The sequence below is a fragment of the Protobothrops mucrosquamatus genome, unplaced genomic scaffold, assembly GCF_001527695.2.
Source record: "Protobothrops mucrosquamatus isolate PMUCROS unplaced genomic scaffold, P.Mucros_1.0 scaffold2771, whole genome shotgun sequence".
NCBI lineage: Eukaryota > Metazoa > Chordata > Lepidosauria > Squamata > Viperidae > Protobothrops > Protobothrops mucrosquamatus.
In genome coordinates, this window is record NW_015388809.1 from 29611 (window position 1) to 44456 (window position 14846).

The following is a 14846-nucleotide window of genomic DNA, read 5'->3' on the forward strand; positions in this document are numbered from 1 at the left end:
CGGTCCGGAAGTCCATCCTAAGGAGTGCATGATCTGACCATGACAAGGGCTCTATAATTATCTCCCCCATTTCCAGATCATTCTGCCACTGGCCAGAGACAAAAATTAGATCCAGTGTGTGTCCTCCCGTGTGAGTGGGTGCATGAACTAATTGGGTCAAGTCCATGGTCGTCATGGAGGCCAAGAACTCCCGAGCCACCACTGATGTTTCGCCCGCCGATGGCAGGTTGAGATCCCCCATGACTATAAGTCTGGGGGTCTCAACTGCCACCCCGGCTATCACGTCAGCCAGCTCAGGCAGGGCCGTTGACACATAGCAGGGGACCAGGTATATTATCAACAGGCCCACTTGCACCCCTTGCCCCCACTTCACAAGGAGGGACTCTGCACCGTCTATCTGAGGCACAGTGGCCTCCCTTGGACACAGGCTCTCCCTTATAATGACCGCTACCCCCCCGCCCCTACCCCGGGCTCTCGGCTGATGGAATGCCTGGAAACCCGGTGGGCATAGATCAACAAGGGGAACTCCCCCTTCCATGCCCAACCAGGTCTCGGTGATACCTGCCAGGTCCGCACCCCCCTCTTGAATAAGTTCTTGAATGAGGGGGGCCTTATTTACCACGGACCTGGCATTGCACAACATCAGCCGATGGTCCCGGGCCTGAGGATCTAAGGTCCCTGGAAGTCGAGTAGAGCCCTGAGGATCGGAGCATCCACAAGCTTGTAAGCAGCGTGTGCGTGCTCCCAAAACCCGATATGGTCCTCTGCTCCCGCCATATCTGCCCCTCCCACCGACCATACCTATCACACCACCCTCCGCTAAAGTTAATTTGATTATGATAGTGTAAATTTCTAAAGCTTTAAAAACAGGTATAGGTTGAATAAATTTAAGCTAGAATTGGACTATTTTAAATAAATTAGGCTACTTAAGGGAAAAAGAGAGGGAATATTAGATGTATTGACTGAATTATGTATATATGTTTTGTCTTTGGATGTTTGACTACCCTAACACCATGGTGTGTCTTGAGCATTTTGTTTGAAAAACTAAAAAAACAATAATTTTTTTTTCTAAAAAAAAAAAGAAGAAGAAGAAGTTGTGGATGCTCCATCACTGGAGGTTTTCAAGAAGAGACTATATAGCCATTTTTCTGGAATGGTATAGAGTCTCCTGCTTGAGCAGGGGGCTGCACTAGAAGACCTCCAAGGTCCCTACCAACTCTGTCATTCTGTACTCTGTATTCATGCAAAACAGATTAGGTTGCTTATTTGCTTCTGACTCTTCAAGATCTAATGGACAACATTTTATCAGGATTATTTATCCATAACTACTTCTTTGCATTCATATAGGTTTATGGTTCTGGCATTAATATTCCATGCTTGGGAGTTTACTGAAAGAAGCAGCTGGCCACTAAAGAATACAGGATGATGGATTAATTGAATCATTAGTCTAATCAACACAGTTCTTATATTGTTAGATGGGTGGAAAGTCTGGTATGTTTACTAGTGTAAGCTTGATGAATTAGTAGTCTCAGTACAATAGGGTTTCAAAAGTGAGTTGTACAGTTTTGATTTATTTGCCTGTATGTTCCAAAAACAAATTAAAAGAACAAAATTCTCCCATCTAAAAGCTGCTGCTAAAACAAACTTGTTCCACCAAAAAACTTCTCCCACATATTATTACTCAACTTTAAAGCAGGCAGGTTTACATCTTTTTTTCATAAGAAACAACAGTTCTTTTTCAATGTTAGAGGCAATTTTACAGTACAGCACAGCTTTGATTTGAAATTGGAATATTTATTTCCAACTGAAAATATTCCATTATGTTGTAATATAACTTCACTTTACTGGGACTTTTAAGAAAACCCAATGGTCATCTCTTCTGATCCTTGTCTTTATTTTAAAGCTTATTACTATCTTGAACACCTTTTGATATCTGGTTATTTTTATTTCAGGGTGCCAAAGGAAGTCCAGGTCAACCTGGACCTGTAGGACCACAAGGAGAGAAGGTAAAATGAGAATTATATAAAGGAATGATGTATGTGTTTTCATGCTTTGAAAATTATTTTAAAAATAATTGGAGTGTAGGAGACAGCAAGCTTGAAAGCAGATGCATCTTTTTTTTAAAAAAAAAATGCATTGAAGATACAGCTACCATAAATAAATAACCTCTTTTAAAAAACTGCATCTTTTTCAGGCAAATGCCTGAAAATTTTCTATTTTCAGGTTTGAAAATAGATGTTGCTTCTTTAAACAGTTCCTATGCTTGCAGTCCCTCCAAACCTTTTCTACTTCATTTTTGTACAGTAACTTCTATACAAATGCTGCAAATATCTGGCTATAGGTATTTATAACCTGCTTGTATTCAAGTTTATTCATTCGGTTTCATTTATCATCAGGAACAAAATCTATTTAGTCCGTAAGAGTTTCTTACTGGCTTGATGGCACATAATCCATATTATTTCAATAATTTTCATTATGCCACCAATACCGTAATCATATTTTTAATGATCGTAGTTTTTGCATATTTCAGTAGCTGCAATCTACAGGGATAAGTCATTGATGTAGCTTTTCCTTTTTGGTTACACATTTTGTTGTTGTTTATTCCACACTGGAAATTTATGGTGATTCTTGTGATCTAGTGGTAAGATACATCTATGGAGTATATATAGAGACAAATAGCAGTTTATGCTGTCCAGGAAGGTCTAGGAAGGCTTTTTCAGTTCTTCCCAGACAATTTTTTTTATAAATCAGTGTTTCTCAGCATTGACAACTTTAAGAGATAAGGACTTCAGCTCTCACAGCCATGCTGGTTGAGGAATTCTGACAGTTTAGGCCCTATAGTTGCAAAGGCTGAGAAACATTAGTATAAATTAGTTAAGGAGGCTGTAGGAGACTCTTTCAGATCATCCATGTAATTATTTGTCTCTGATTTCTTTTCAAATATAGGGTGAAATTGGATCTCCTGGAAAACCAGGCTCAGCAGTAAGATTTATTTTATGCACAGCTTTAGCGTGGGATGGTGAAAAAATTAATTCTCTGGAATTGATGTGGGATTTGTAACATCTCCTATCTTTGATAAAAGGAAGCCATATTAATGTCCATGGATTAAGGCTAAAAAATAAATAAATCTGAAATTGGAATGTGTCCAACTGGTCATGCTTTGCAGGTTGGGGATCAAGAGGAAGAAATTTTGAGGAGAGCTTGTGGGAATAATGTGGGAATAATGAAGTGGAGGCTAATTCCTCACACATGCTCCTTAATGATTAAGGATCATTAATCAAGATTATGATTAAGTTTACAAGCCTGAAATAGGTTAGAAATTGATAGGCAAATCACTTATGTTGTACACATGGATATCAGCCTAATAGATCATTAATGGTAATAATGCTTTGATTATACATGGGACATAGGCCACTTTTAAAAAATATATGTTGGATAACATTTTGAACTGCTCTAACTGCTGTTACCATGTGTTCATTTTGCAAAGGGTTCTGAAGTTGTCCTACAAATTCTATTAAGATCTCACTACTGATATTGTTATTTCAGTATGTATAAAATGCCACAGGCTGAAAGGACCATTTCACATAACAATTCAAAGCAAAATGGTCTCATTTTTCATAGTCATTACCATTTTTTTTGTCAGGTTAGTGAAACAGATTTCATAGGTTAACCTCTCGCCAGTTTTTAAGCTGAATTGCATCACTTATGAAGATTCCCCATGCAGGCCAATCTGTAGTTTTATAAAACAGTGTAGCTGACTCAGAGTTGTGTCATAGCAAATAAGTTACTTGCTTCCAATTCAGTTTGGAAGCAATGTATAGTATGTAAGTTTACTCTTAGCTTTGCTACTCACGGTGGTCATTAGTGTTGGCACCAAGTCAGATAGAAATAGTTTCTCAAATGTAATTTCACACAATTGTTGAGACAATTAATCACTAGTGTTTCAATAATATGCTTGGTTTACATTTGTATGCTGTAAATGTCTTTCACTGTCTTCCCTCCACTCATCCCCCCACCCACCTATATGGACCTCAGATATAATCCCTATATAACCCTAAAGCAGTGGTTCTCAACCTGTGGGTCGGGACCCCATTTGGGGTCGATCGACCATTTCACGGGGGTCGCTAAGCAAGGCTGTCCGCCATTTTTTTTGTCTGCCATTTTTTTTGTCCGCCATTTTTTCCCCTTTTCCGGCGGGTGCCTTACCTCCCTTGGGCTGGGCCAGCTGGTGGTCGGCCTGCTCCGTCTCTGCCGCTTGCCAGCTACGCCTCAGCCGGCGCAGGGGGTGGAACCACGCATGCGCGGTGCTCCCGGGCAGGGAAAGTCCTCAACTTACGACCGGTTTAGTCCTCGACTTACAACCGGTTTAGTCCTCAACTTACGACCGGTTGGGGTCGCGGCATTAAAAAGGTTGAGAACCACTGCCCTAAAGACTATCTCTTGACTACCAAAATGCTAGACTTCTTTTTCCCTTCATTTTTCATAGATAATCTTTTTGTTTGTTTGTTTCAGATCGAAGGCTTGAAAGGAGATCAAGTAAGTGTTCCTAAATTCTTTAGTACAGGTGATACATGTACAGGTAGAATATTTTCAAGGTTACTTAAACTCATTCTCTCTGTGCTCAGACATGATATCTCTATCTCTTAATTGTTTAAGTCATGGAAAACTGACCACCCCCCCCCCAAAAAAAATACAATGCACTACTTAAAAGCTGGGTTCTGCATACCCTTCCACTATATAAAACAACTGCATCTAATTAAAATAAAAAAGGGGTACCAGACATAATCAAGACCATTTGATAAGGCCCACCCCAGAAAATCACCAGAAAACAATTAACTCTTAATAGATGTAAAAAGGAACAGATCAATCAAGTATCTGAAACAAAAGCCTTGATTCATTCTTATGCACTTTAGATGGATCTTGTCAATATGTTAAAAAACTTGATACAAAAATGCTAGTCATCTCAGATAATATCATGCTACACTTACCTTCCGTGCTATTTTTGTTGTTTTAACTTGAGGTGTAAAATAAAAAAATCTTCCACTTAGAGAATGATGAAAAGTAAATATTATAAATCTCAGACCCCAGAATCCATCCCATCAGGAGAGTTTAAATGCAAAGCAAAACTTCACCATGCCTTTTTTAACTTTGAAATTTGTTTATAGGGAGCTCCTGGCCCACGGGGACCGATGGGGCCTCCAGGAACTCCTGGTGTTTCAGTAAGTAATTTTATTTCTGAATGAATTATTTGTAATCTGAATAACCTATCTGCCAGGAGGGCTGAACTTAGATCTTTCATGGGCGTGAGGGGATTCCAAACTGATGGCATGCTTGACCCCTCCCTCGGGCTCAGACAGTGTCATCTCCTACACTACTGTATACAATAATAGAATACATTAAACATCACCTGAAGCTCAACTACATTTCATTTTGAAGTTAGAAATAATGCAGTGATGATCTGAGAAACCAGGTTTGAGAAATACTTCTGTTAAATATCTAGGAGAATCACTGTAGTACACAATACTGGATTTTCAGATCAACAGTATAGCTTAGTGCAGGGGTAGGCAACCTTGGCTCTTTTATGACTCATGGACTTCAACTCCCAGAATTCCTGAGCCAGCATGACTGACTCAGGAATTCTGGGAGTTGAAGTCCACGAGTCATAAAAGAGCCAAGGTTGCCTACCCCTGGCTTAGTGGAAAGAAGGTAGGGACATATTTAATTGTATTGCTTTACTTGTCTTTATAATTTCATTACAAAGTTGGCCTGGGGTACCAATGGGGGGGAGCACCATTCTGGAGGTGCCTATCGGATTAAGAAAAGACCTCACCTCCTCTGTGTAATCCCCCAATCTTTTAACTGTAAATTATTATTATTGTTTTAATATTTACCAGTTTTTAATGTTTGTAAGCTGCCCGGAGTTCACCTCTACATGAGAAGGACGGCACACAAATCTAATAAATAAAATAAACTAAAATAATTATCCATCACTCTTGATGCACCTTTTCTATCTCCTATGTAAATCTTTGTCACTCTGTTAGCAGAGTTCTCATTTGGATATCACTATTTAAGAGGGGGTGTTTTGGATCCCATTGCTTTGGTTCATGTTATAGGGGATAGCTATTTTTTTTCCCATGGCATCCACCCAAAATAGAAATCATTTAATATCAATGGGCCTGTATGCAATGTAAAGGAAAAAATATATCTTGTTTTCAGGGACCACCTGGACCAGAAGGCAAGATGGGATCTCCAGGTCTACAAGGTCTACGGGTGAGCAATCATTCTTGTTTTCAGAGGCTTCCATCTAAAAACCTCTCCTTCCTAACAAAGTTATCTATTTTATTTCAGAAGAAAAAATGTTACCATTTTCCCCCCTTTTCTTGCTTTGAGCTTAGAAAATTTTAAAAATCACTTGTCCCAAAGATCCCTTTTCAAAAGGCAATTGAACTTTATTTTTCCTTGAAGATGTTTCACTTCTCATCCAAGAAGCTTCTTCAGTTCTGACTGAATGGTGGAGGATGAAAGGATAGATGTTTCTTGCAGTCATCTGGTTGTTAAGACTCTTTCTGGGAGTTATTGAGGCCACTTGGAGGTTTATCTGTGCCTTCAGGGTCACCTGAATAGTGCAAATGGGTGTGGAACCTTCTTGGAACTGCTGAAAGGACTATGTTGTAAATAGGAGATAGGTGGTGTCGTATTACTCCCCTCCTGTTGAGAGAGAGGGACACAGATAAACTGCCAAGTGGCCTCAATGATTCTCAGAAAGAGGACCAACAACCAGATGACTGTAAGTAATATAAATCTTTCTTTTCTCCACCATTCTTAGATGAGAAGCAAAAAGTCCAGTTGCACTTTGAAAAAGCAGCTTTGAGACAATCTCCAAAGACTTTAAAAATCACTTATTTCTTCTCGTGCTAACATAGTGCAGCAATGTAAATTTAAAACTTTATGGAACAGGTTTGGAACGGAGATACCACTTGAGACTGCCAAGTTTCCAGTAGAAAGAGTTCATTTTCCTCTTCTCTCTTGCCTATTGGTATCCATGATTTATAATAGCTCTTATTTCCTGAGATGTAACAGGAAATCCCCAATGATAGTTGCCAATTCTGAGAATGTGTTCTTGCATTCATGTTCTGCCTTAGGGCTGGCTCTGTACTCTTTGCTGATCAATACAGAAAGAGGAGGGTGGATGATATAAGACTTTAGAATGACCCCCACACAGCAAATCATTATGTGAGCATCATTAGGGATATAGTAGTAAAATGAAAGAGGTATGTGCTGCCATGCTGATAAATCTGTGTATTTACAATAGGCAGACGTGGAATATATTATAGATCACCAGAGAGATGGGCAGCATATTTATACACCAAGCAGGTTGCTCGCTTGTCTATAAAACTTACTTTAAGAATACACAAACTAAGTAATAGGACATAGCCTAATAGGAAATCTCATTATACTCCTCTTGATAGATTTTTGAACAGTACTGTAAATACTCTTATAAAACTTGCAGCCAAGTTTTATAAGAGTTATAGAGACATTCACTAATGAGGATTAAGCTATCTAGTGAGTAGTAATTTTTATGAATGCTTACTAGCTCTTAAATCCTAGGCACCGTGTGTTCGAATCCTTCAAAAGTTTTTTTTTTCTCTTCCTTGTACTTTACTTATATAGATTTTTATAGAAAGAAAATTTTGGATTTTTTTTCATTGCTAAAGATCCATTTTTGATCCTATTTGGGGCTATTCTGAAAAAGTGGATAAACATGCAATTCTGCTGCTAGTTTTTCACCAAGGTCATGAGTGACAAAGCTTAATAGAAACAATACATTGGAGACTATCCTTAGGTGATATGTATAGAGATACTCAATCATCCAGGTCATGGTTTGCTTTTCCAAAAGTCTACTGGACTAACTTGTTTTTTTTTCTCTTGGAAACATTTCACTTTTCATCCAAGAAGCTTCTTTAGTTCTAACTGGATTTATATTCTAAGGATTTATATTCTTTGCAGTCATCTGAGGGTCATTGAGGCCACTTGGGGGTTTATCTGTATCCTCAAGTCACCTGAATCAGAGTATAAATTGAGACGACCAGATGACTGCAAAGAATATAAGTTTTTCCATTCCTCACCATCCAGTTAGAACTGAAGAAGCTTTTTGGATAAGAAGTGAAACATTTTCAAGGAAAAAAAACCTGACAAAGTCCAGTTCCCTTTTGGAAAAGCAGCTTTGAGACTATCCTTAGGTAATGTTGAAACAAGGAAAGAAATCTTTTTGCTAAACACCGTTACAATTATGAGTGATCTAAGAATCTTTTTGTTAAGGAAGGCAGAAAAGGAAGGCAGAAAAAAAAATGACACCGTGTGTTCTTTTAGGAGGAAACAGAAACGTGGCATAGACATTGACACAAGAACAGATAATATTTATGGGGGTTGGTTGGCTTTGAAAGTTCGTTCCCAAATTCTTTGTATTATCTTGGAATAAAATATCCGGTTCAATTAAAGTTTTCTCTGTTAGAATACTTATTTGGTTGAGTTTAAATCTGAACCATCTTCTTCCCTTTCATTCCTTTCCCTATGGTTCTCTCTCTGGGTCATTGTTTTTAATTGCTGGTTTCTACACTCTGGGTGCAGAATGAGAATTCATTCTTTTTTTTTTTTCCTGGCGTAATTCTATTCTGCTATAGTAATGAAAATTGTACTAGGTAACCCATAAAAAATAATGCAATGGACTCTGGGATAATACATTCTCATATAGAAATGAGATTAAACTTTCCCCTGTGTGCTATAAATCTGTACTGAATTACAGGTTTATTTTTCTTAGCTCCTTCATTTTACAGAAGCCAAAGAGGATCTGTTTAATAGCCCTGCTCGCAATGAGAGGAACACGGACTCTTTCAAAAAGAAACATCATTTTTTTTTCTCGTTTACTCGTGTTGTTCATTTGGATTGTATTTTGCACAAAAAATGCCTTGAGCCCAGTGTGGAAACCACACAGATGGTAGTATTCCAAAGCAATTGTTATGTCAAAAATCTAATCGTGGCTGACAAATTCTACTTAAATTGCAACATAGCACCAACAATTCCTTCATGAATTTTCATTGATTTTTCCTAGTAACAGAATAACAGAGTTTGAAGGGACTTTGGAGGTTTTCTAGTCCAATATGGCTGCTGCATTTTGGTCCAGTTGAAATATCTGGACACCTTTTTTTTTTTTTTAAGGAAAGCTCCCCATGAAACATGTTGTCAAGGCTGCTGACATCGGATGTTCTTGCTTGACAATATATGAAGAAGCAGACATTCCCTATTTAACCTGTGTATTACTTCTAGAGTTAAAGTTAGATAGTGTTGGAAGGGAGGGGGGAAAGGATGTACATGGGGAATAGTTAGCCATAACAATATTTCAGTACAGTATTTTTCAAGGTTAATTGTAACCAGAGGAGATACGGGAGGGAAAGTTCACACTTCAAACTAATTGGAGAATGTGATTGATGATTGTTAAATGAAGGAGTGAGTTATGCTTTGTTACGAGTGATTGGGGGGAGGAGAATTCAGTTTTTGGCTTCACTATGTACGTGCTGAAGCTATGTAGTAATTAAAAAGATTCTTTAAGGAAAACAATGCCTCAAAGTTCTTTGAAGAGCTTCTACTTTCGGAACCATGACAGCTGGCAGGAATAGCTAACATTCTAGAAAACAGGCTTAAGATACAGGAGGACCTGGACAGACTTGAACACTGGGCGCTATCTAACAAAATGAAATTCAATGGTGAAAAAAGTAAGGTTCTACATTTAGGCAAGAAAAACCAAATGTACAGGTGTAGTATAGGGGGTACCTTGCTCAGTAGTAGTAACTGTGAGAGGGATCTCGGAGTCCTAGTGGACAATCACTTAAATATGAGCCAGCAGTGTGCTGCAGCTGCCAAAAAAGCCAACACAGTGCTGGGCTGCATTAACAGAGGGATAGAATCAAGATCATGTGAAGTATTAATACCACTTTACAATGCCTTAGTAAGGCCACACTTGGAATCCTGCATCCAGTTTTGGTCACCACGATGTAAAAAAGATGTTGAGACTCTAGAAAGAATACAGAGAAGAGAAACAAAGATGATTAGGGGACTGGAGGCTAAAACATATAAGGAAAGGCTGCTGGAATTGGGTATGTCTAGTTTAACAAAGAGAAGGATGAGGGGGGACATGATAGCAGTGTTCCAATATCTCAGGGGCTGCCACAAAGAAGAGGGAGTCAAGCTATTCTTCAAATCACCTGAAAGCAGGATAAGAGGCAACGGGTGGAAACTAATCAAGGAGAGAAGCAACCTAGAACTAAGGAGAAACTTCCTGACAGTTAGAACAATGAACCAGTGGAACAACCTGCCTCCAGAAGCGGTGAATGCTCCAACAGTGGAAGTTTTTAAGAAGAGACTGGACAGCCATTTGTCCAAAATGGTGTAGGGTTTCCTGCCTGAGCAGGGGGCTGGACTCGATGACCTCCATGGTCCCTTCCAACTTTATTATTATTATATGTTGCAGCACCCTAACGCTAATCAAAATCAAGGATTATAAATTCTGTGTAAAGCAGGTGCTGTAAAATTAAGAAGACCCCTTGAACCCAAGGAATTGTTTTACTTCAAATCTAGTTTTACTTTATGACTCATAATGAATGGGTCAAATAATCAGTTCAGCTTGTTTCTTTTCGTGATGCCATTCATAACTTTCAATCCTCTCTTCTAGGGTAAGAAAGGAGAAGCAGGTCTCCCCGGAGTTGATGGATTATCTGGACCTGCTGTAAGTAAGACTGAAAGGGATACGAGTCTGATCTCTGTCCAAGGTGCTCAGAAATCAAGCTTACATAATGTTTGCAATGTATAAGATCAGGAAGCTCTTCTCCAATGTGGAAACTTGAATGTCAGCTTCTGTACTGTTTTATTTACTGAACTTGGTTTACTTGAAAGGCCCTCCGTGACTACGTATACAAAATGCATTTGGTTCTTGACTTCAGGCAAAATTCCCAAAGCCATTTGTTTACACTTTTGTCAGGGAATTGTGTGGCCGGTGTCTAAATGAAGTCATAGATGCTGACAAGTAATTGTAGTTTTATATAAATAAATATATTTTGCATCAATATCTACAGCGAAATAGATAGTCATGCAAAGAGGAGCATCATGAGGTAAATCACAGAGCACACAAGACACACAGAAGAAAAAGGCGGGAAAAAAGGGAAACTCCCCCTCCACACCCACACCAACCAATCACAGCGCAAATTGCCTCACATGGATAACAATCTGGTAACAATCAACCACAATTGTGTATTCTGCCTCATTGCACAACCCCGTTGCTCCAACTACTACATTTAAATATCTTAACACACTTTGAATTGCCCTTTGAAGTGCAAATGATCTACACACAGAGGGCAGAATGCCCCTTGGGTAAATGATGCTTTAAAGCAGTGGTTCTTAACCTTTTTGAACAAATCGCCCCCTTGAGCCAATGAGGAAGTTGTCATCGCCCCCCTCCCCCAACATAACCTCTCAATCACAACATAGGAAATAATTCTTCAATTTATGCAAACACTTTGTTTTGTTTTCTTTAAAATTGTCATCAGGACATATCGATGCAAATAATTTATTTCCAGTCTTTTTTCCATATCTCCCATACTCTGGCTAATGGCGTGCCACTGTATGGGTAGAGGCTGCTGCGCAACGCACATGAAGATAAGCGATGCATATTCACATATGTATGACGTTCTGTACTGAAGCTAGTTGGAGGAATATTTGAAAACACAATTCAGTCCACTAATAGCGAGCGATTTGATGTTTTTGTATGACAGATATACAGCCATTCACTGTACGAAAAAGTCTCAAAAGTGTCCCCAAAACTTCTCGCTCCATCGCCCCCATATCGCCCCTTTTAGTTCCTTCGCCCCCTTGTCGCCCCTTTTAGTTCCATCGCCCCCCTGAAAAATGAAATCGCCCCCTGGGGGGCAATATCGCCCACATTAAGAACCACTGCTTTAAAGAATATCAAAACACAAATTCCAGGCTTTGAGAATTTACTGTCTGAATTTTCTTGGAGAAGGCTCAAAACCTACAATACGTTACCTAGTGTGAACTACTCCAATGAATTATTCACTTTTTTAAAAAAAAATAAATCATGACTTGTTTTGTGATCACTGTGCAAGAAGAGCCTGGCCTTTTATTTTTTATTTTTCTTTGGACTTTTATTTTTCATTAGATTTTCATTCCATGTTAGTTACCGAAAAAAGAACAAGAATGAGAAGCTGAGGAAAACATCCACCTTGACATTTTCTCATTACAGTTTGAAATGTGACATGAACCCAAACAACAAAGAACAAATCTTAAAAAGCTCTACCTTTTCCGATGTTAAGACTGACCTTTTGCTAACTCGGTTTCTCTTTTAGCCTGGCTAGGCTTTTTTAATTACTATAAAACTTCGAGTAAATTGAGTTGCTTGTGGAGAGAGGAGCAGGAGGTGGGGGAAAAAAACCACCAAATATATCTAGCAATATATATATTTAGAGGAGATTGGAACTAGGGAAGAAGTTCAAAGGTATTTCTTAATAGAATAACAAAGTTGGAAGGGACCTCAGAGGTCTTCTAGTCCAACCCCTACTTAAGCAGGTTCAAGATGAGGCAACCTATATCTTCTTCTGGAACAAGAGCACAAATGGATTTGGGGAATATGAGAAATATTGCTATATGCTAATCACTTCTTGGTTGTGAATCAGAGTGGATTTTGTCTTCAACAATTCACAGAAGAATAATGCCGAGTATTGACTTTATTTAGCTCACTTTTCATTTCTCTGAAAAGACAGGTGTCACTCAAGTGCCATTCACTGGCAGAAAAAAGGTGGTTTACATTGAATAAAGCAATAAAAACTCATTTTTTATTATTTATACTTTTCAGTTCTCCCATCGGTTAAATTGTTTTCTGGGCAAATTGCACCATAAAACTATAATGGTAGGAAAAGTAGTACATAGAGAAGAGACATCCTACTTCTAGTGTGTAAAGAACAGTTATTCATTAAATTGCTAAAATGGAAAATTAGAAACAATGCTTGTGGAAAAAAAATCTATTGATGGATTCATTCATTCATTCATTCATTCAATTTCTATAGCCGCCCATTTCAAGCAATGACTCTGGACAGGTTACAATTTAATGTAATTGTGTTCTCAATTTCTTTTCAGGGTCCCCCAGGACCTCCTGGAATTTCTGGTTCTCCTGGACTNTGCATCGTTGGGTGCCAGGTGTGTGTGGCCCATTGGCTGGGTGTGGCCCGTTGGGTGGGCGTGGTCCATTGGGTGGGCATGGCTGCAGTGGTAACGGCAGACTGGGTGGGACTAAAATGTTCAATCAATCAATTCCAACTTTGCAAGATCTTTTTTTTTTCCCGCGAGAAGTTGAAATTGACTGATTGATTGAACTTGTTTTTTTTTTTTGTACACAGCGGTGGAGGCCTAAAGCGAAAAGGTTTTATAAAACCCAGCTGAAGGCCTAGGACTGGGGCGGCAGTGTGCGTGCCCAGAGAGAGGGCTCTGAGTGCCGCCTCTAGCATCCGTGCCATAGGTTCGCCACCAGTGCCATAGGAGCTTTTGCTGGGACCTGGCTGAGAAGGGGTGGCAGATAACACCAGGGAAACCTCAATATTACATTCTGTTTTTACTGTGTTTTGTATTGTCCTAGGGTCAACCTGGAGAAGCTGGCAGAAATGGTGAACGAGGACCACCCGTGAGTTCATGTCATAGAATCTTCAGTGCTAATACATGTGCATTTGGGTGGATATATAGTTAAAATATTCAAACAGCTTCCTCCTAGGTCAGGATGTATTTTGCCTTTAAAATGTTGCTTTTAAAGGTATTAAGATAATTAAAAAGAGTAATAAGACTATGAGTTAGTCCTATTATCATTTGCTAGCATCAGCCCATATGCCTCCAGTCCTTATCTATGACAGGCCTTTTCAACCAGTGGTACGGGTACCACCTGTGGTACGTTGGCACCTGGCAGGTGGTATGCGACCATCCTAGAAAGGTGGTAGCGGGGGAGGGGAATGAGCTGAACGGTGGCAGCACCGCACAAGCCTGAGCGAGAGATGGCTGGAGCTGCAGGGCTGTCAGGGCTCAGCGGAAGCGCCAGGATCAGCATTTCTTCAGGGCTGTCAGGGCTCAGCGGAAGCGCCAGGATCAGCATTTCTTCAGGGCTGTCAGGGCTCAGTGGAAGCACCAGGATCAGCGCCAGGCTCCAGCTGAGCCCTGAAGAAGCACCAATCAGCTGGAAAGCAGCACTGATCCTGGTGCTTCTGGTGAGCCCAGAAGAAGCGCCGATCAGCTGGAATGTTGCAGCATCTCCAGGGTCTTGTGATTTACATTCAGATGCTTGGCAACTGATTCATATTTATGACGGTCACAGTGTCCCAGGGTCATGTGAAGTGACCAAAACCTGCTGCAACCACCCAGAAGACGGGGGGGGGGAGAATAAAAACCAAACACCCCCCACCCCACCCCCGCTGCCAATCCTCAACAGAAATGCTCACAACAATAAAAACCTCGGACAGGAGGAAGAGTGGCGCCGGGTTGGCAGGCAGGTGTCTTGCTCGGCTGTAGCTTGGGGGGGTCACTTTTTTCAGTGCCATTGTAACTTCGAACAGTCACCCCTCTTCTCTGTGACAACCCCTCAAGTATCAGAAGACAGCTATCAAGTCACTCATTATTTTCTTTGTTAGGCTAGATAGTACCTAGTTCCCTTAACTGTTCATTAAATTAGTCTCCAGACCCCTTATTATCTTTGCTGTACTCCTTCTAGGGACTCAGCATCTTTTTTTTTTTTTTTTTTTTTT

General features: G+C 39.8%; 1 protein-coding gene across 1 annotated transcript in view; it reads left to right on the forward strand.

The window, feature by feature from the left end:
• Nucleotides 1–14846, forward strand: part of COL22A1 (collagen type XXII alpha 1 chain) — a gene marked incomplete at its 5' end in the record, with an annotated part of 125127 nt that overhangs the window by 27877 nt on the left and 82404 nt on the right. Inside the window, 8 exons of the mRNA XM_015825724.1 lie at nt 1953–2006; nt 2947–2982; nt 4513–4536; nt 5166–5219; nt 6217–6270; nt 10727–10780; nt 13201–13260; nt 13697–13741. Of these exons, the coding sequence (XP_015681210.1) occupies nt 1953–2006; nt 2947–2982; nt 4513–4536; nt 5166–5219; nt 6217–6270; nt 10727–10780; nt 13201–13260; nt 13697–13741 (381 nt within the window). The remainder of the gene's footprint in view (nt 1–1952; nt 2007–2946; nt 2983–4512; nt 4537–5165; nt 5220–6216; nt 6271–10726; nt 10781–13200; nt 13261–13696; nt 13742–14846) is intronic.